Here is a 4,184-nt window from a genome sequence, read left to right on the forward strand (position 1 = left end):
ATGATACCTGACCTACAGTTCTATACCTGTGCTAGTATTTGATCTTAAGATATTTTTGTAGTTATTAAATGTTTAATCTTTAGTAGTATCATTTATACCAATAAATTTACTTTAACAAGTACTAACAGTAATTTAAAAATGCTTTCATACAGTTTGCTCACTTTATCCATTTTTTATTTGCAGTTGAAAAATGAAGAAAAAGATACATATGAGGAAAACCTCCATTACCCTTTTCTTCTCATTTTAACCAAATAGAGATAGAAGACCACCTTTTTTTTTAATATGGACTGCTGAAAATTAATCCATGTATGTGGATGGTCAGGCAATGTGGAATTTTCATTTTCCCCCATTTATGTCCCTGAATCATCATTTGGAGATATATTTCTAATCTAAATGCTGAGAAAGATATTGTGGCTCGTTTTGCAGAGTATAAACATTTAAACACCTTTTTTTTTTATATAATTTTGGAAGTTATTTTTCCAATTATATTCCAGCGTTAAACTGATCAGACTTCACATGTATGCATTAACAAAGGTGTAGAGCTGGATTTCTTCTGTTTTGTGCCTTTAAACTTGCATGTGCTTTGTTGATCTCTTTAAATGCTATTTTGAGGTATATTTGAAAATATATGGATAATATACTTTGTGGGCTTAGATAATTGGTTATAAAGAAGTGAATGCAATGACACTTAATTAGTAAGGAAGTAGTTGTCTGAAGATCTTCTTAAAGTGCACCTATTGGATGCTTGTATTTTGCTGCCTTTTTTTTTTAATTCCACTGTTGATTTTTCTATCCATGATTGAAATGTCCTCATTTGCTTTAGTGTTGAAGGCTCCTTTTCTATATGTGTGTATGTATGTTTTTTTCCAGCGGGACTTTTCCTCCTGTAGATGTATAAGAAATTATGCATCAGACAAAAGCCTTATAAACTGACCATTTGTCCTTTGGACACAATAGCCTGCCCAGCCCCTCTGCTCCTCCTCTCCAATTATGTGTGATTAGTCTCAGTGTGTTGTGTCAAGAAGGGGGAGTGTGCTGAGTGCTTATTATCTGTTTAGGTACAAGAAGAGCACATTTAGGTTCTGACTATGAATGGAAAGTGAGTCTTTATCAGGACTAAAATCTAAATACTACTATCCTAGAAATTGCTTTCAAAAAAACACATGCTTTTTTTTTTTTATAAATTCCAAGAAACACTGTAAGGACTACAGGATTTTATAATATAATCAAACTATCTCCCTTGAATTAGTTTATATTGTGATATATTGTGGTCCATATATTTGATATACACTTAATGTGATTTTTCTTGTACTGGAAAAGACAAAAATCCTACAAAGAAACAGGAGCAGTATCTGATTTCTTAACAGATTAATAGACTGTTTTGATGACTTCTCAGTAGCAGTCTTTAAACCACAACACTTTTAAAATGTTGAAAAAAGAGAGAGAGGCACAGACCATGACTGAGAGAGGAAGATGCTAGCTGCAAGCAAGTGTAGAGAATCCTGCTGAAATATATTAATTAAAAGAATTGAAATTTGAATAAGCATTCTTCTATATTCAAGTCATTGGCCAGCATGTAAAGCTCCTGAAAGTCCCTTGCTCTTCTGCTTCATCCCAAATAAATTTCTTCACTAACAGTTTGCACGTCCTTGTATTCAGTACTTTTTATGCTCCATTAGAGCACCTAGATGGATCTCAGAAGGCATAGGTCAAGTCGCAGTTAGATCATACATTTCTTTCGCACAAAAACTTGAATTGCAATGCCAAGTGATGGGCTAACATCACAATAACAGCAATTTATTCCTCTTTTGATAAAAAGCAGCCTATTCTCGGTGTTAGATAAAGACCAGGGGCAATGCAAACCAACCATTTGTCCTAGAACTGAGTAGTATAGCTGGTATGAGTTTCATATTCAAACTCCTGTTGGAAAATACTTGTGTAGTAAGAAATCAAAAGCATTTAAGAGTAATTTGAAATTGCTGTGAAGATGGCTTTAGTGTAATTAGTTTTGTTTTGTTTGTCCCACACAGCAGTGCCTTTGTTTCTCTAAAAGCATGTACAAGGAAATCTTCATAATCAACAAAGCAGTGTGGAAAATAGCACAATATTAAAATTTGTGAACCTTTTCTTTTTGAGAGGACCTGAATGTCTGCTGTACAATAATCTAATAAAGATTGTTAGTTGCCAAAAGTAAAGGCAATGTCATTTGAAAATTGTGGTTTTAGCTCTAAGAAGAAAACAGTTTTACTCAAATTCGTAGCTGATAATTGCTTTTTATTTCTTTAGTGTCTGTCGTTTGAGTTGAAGCCTTTGCACAGGTGCTGCCATCCCTAAAGTGTGTAATTGATGGCTTGTTTACCAAAGATGCTTTTAGGCTTCATCCTGCAAACTCATATTGGAGCTCCACAGGCAGTAAAGTTACTCATCTACATAAGTGCTTGCAGGTTTGGTCCATGTACACGTTTTTAGAGGTACATAAACAAGTTCTGGTTTTGATTTTTTTGTTTTACAATGGGTGTTGAAAAGTCACAGATATAGGATTTACATGAGGCACTAAGAGTGTTCTCTTTTAGATGCATCTCTGAGTCACTTGCATTAGTAGGTATTTGAATTGTTTCTGAGCACTTAAATGTTAATAAAAATACAGTGTTTATTAATACATCAAATATCTTTGCTAAGTAAATGTTAGGCATTGTGTCAAATCATGTTTATAAAATGTATCGGAGCCTTTTATGTCATGTGTTTTAACTCGTCTCTGATACTTGGTATCTTTTTAATGATATAATTTACAGTGTTCTGTAACAGAATATTGAGCTTAATTACTTTGTGTTTGCAAAGCATTTGAAGTTGAATGACACCTTACAAGAGCTATGCTGGCTTCACTGAGAATGGACATGTTAGGCTGATACAAGTTTTCCTTCACATATTTAGGTAATTCTTACAGCAATGCTGTGTCTTCTTTTTCAGAGCAAAATGGCAAAGAGGAATGATATTCTTGTGGGCATCCATTCCTTGGGCACAGCTCTCATTGCACCTGGTGCCACTGACAGTTGAGTAATCTTCAGGATATGAAAGATCAAGAAGAAAGTATTCCATTTCCTGCTGTGAGATATGGCAACACCTTGCTTAAAAATTGCAAGCTAGTCCCAACTGATAGCATTCTAGAACATTGGGAAAAATCTTTCCATTTAGGAAATAAATTTTATTTTAAACAAAAAATGTCTTAAGAATGTGAGATGAGGCAGGAGAACTTGTAATCCCAGGTACCAGTCCAGCTTCAAAATCCTGATTAGACAAGTCATTCACGTTTTGCCTGTGGCTGTAATGGCTACGTGTTTGCACAAGGAGGAAAGCTGGATTAAAATTGTTCCCCCCACAAAAAGCATCTTTATATCTTGAGCCTGGCTGCAAACGGTCTATCAAGTGTTACATCTCCATTACAACTCTCCTTTGCTGTTCCCTGAACAAAAGAGGATGCAGTGGGTGGAGCTTTTGATACTCCTCTTGATATGGCAGGTGGCACAGCTGATATGGTGGGGGAAGAGGAAAAAGGCAGCAACACATGCAAGTCAAACAGCACAGTGTTTTATTACCCACTGTCTCTAATGCAAAAGGGGAATAACCAAGTCCTTTTTTTTTTCACAGGAGAAATTATAAACATGTAGTTTTGCCTTGATTGTAATGGTTTTTTTTTTTCCAGTGTGTGGGTTTCTTCTTTTTTAAGGCAGGGATTTCCAACAGTGATGTCAAACTGCAAATTCCTTTAACTCTTTTGAAATGTTTTGAGAAACTGGGAGAAAGTGCTAGGACAGCATACACTGGTGGTTATGTCTAGAATGTTTTCTGCACAGCCTGGTCATCCCATGTTGTTTCCTCAGAAAGAGGCAATTTTTTTTTGCTTTGTATCTTTCTATTCACTTTTTATATTGTCTTGAGTCTGATTAAGGTGGTGTGTCCACTGCTACAAATTGGTAGTCAACACTGGTTGTAAGCCCACTGGTATCTTTTGAAAAATTGTTTTGAAAGTTGATTTTTCAATATGATTCTTATCTGCAATGCAACAGCACTTAGTTAATGCAATCAAAATGAGGGCACCCTCATTCAAAATCCCATAAAGCTAAAAGAAGGTCAATACATGACTTAGTAAATTTGCAGATGAATGTGTAAATAAGGAGGAGACCCTC

At 35.2% G+C, this 4,184-nt stretch overlaps 1 protein-coding gene across 5 annotated transcripts in view; it reads left to right on the forward strand.

Moving 5' to 3' along the window:
- CAMKMT (calmodulin-lysine N-methyltransferase) overlaps positions 1-3,162 on the forward strand; it is a 214,443-nt gene extending 211,281 nt beyond the window's left edge. For 2 of the 5 annotated variants that reach the window (XM_053972659.1, XM_053972661.1), the window contains one exon: positions 2,968-3,162. In XM_053972659.1, coding sequence (XP_053828634.1) covers positions 2,968-3,054 — 87 coding nt within the window. In that variant the 3' untranslated portion in view covers positions 3,055-3,162. Of the gene's footprint in view, positions 1-183; positions 1,641-2,967 lie in introns of those variants that run through there. The other 3 variants (XM_053972660.1, XM_053972662.1, XR_008436145.1) reach the window with 2 other exon arrangements.
- Positions 3,163-4,184: the final 1,022 nt, after the last annotated feature.

This window comes from Vidua macroura, chromosome 3 (assembly GCF_024509145.1).
Source record: "Vidua macroura isolate BioBank_ID:100142 chromosome 3, ASM2450914v1, whole genome shotgun sequence".
NCBI lineage: Eukaryota > Metazoa > Chordata > Aves > Passeriformes > Viduidae > Vidua > Vidua macroura.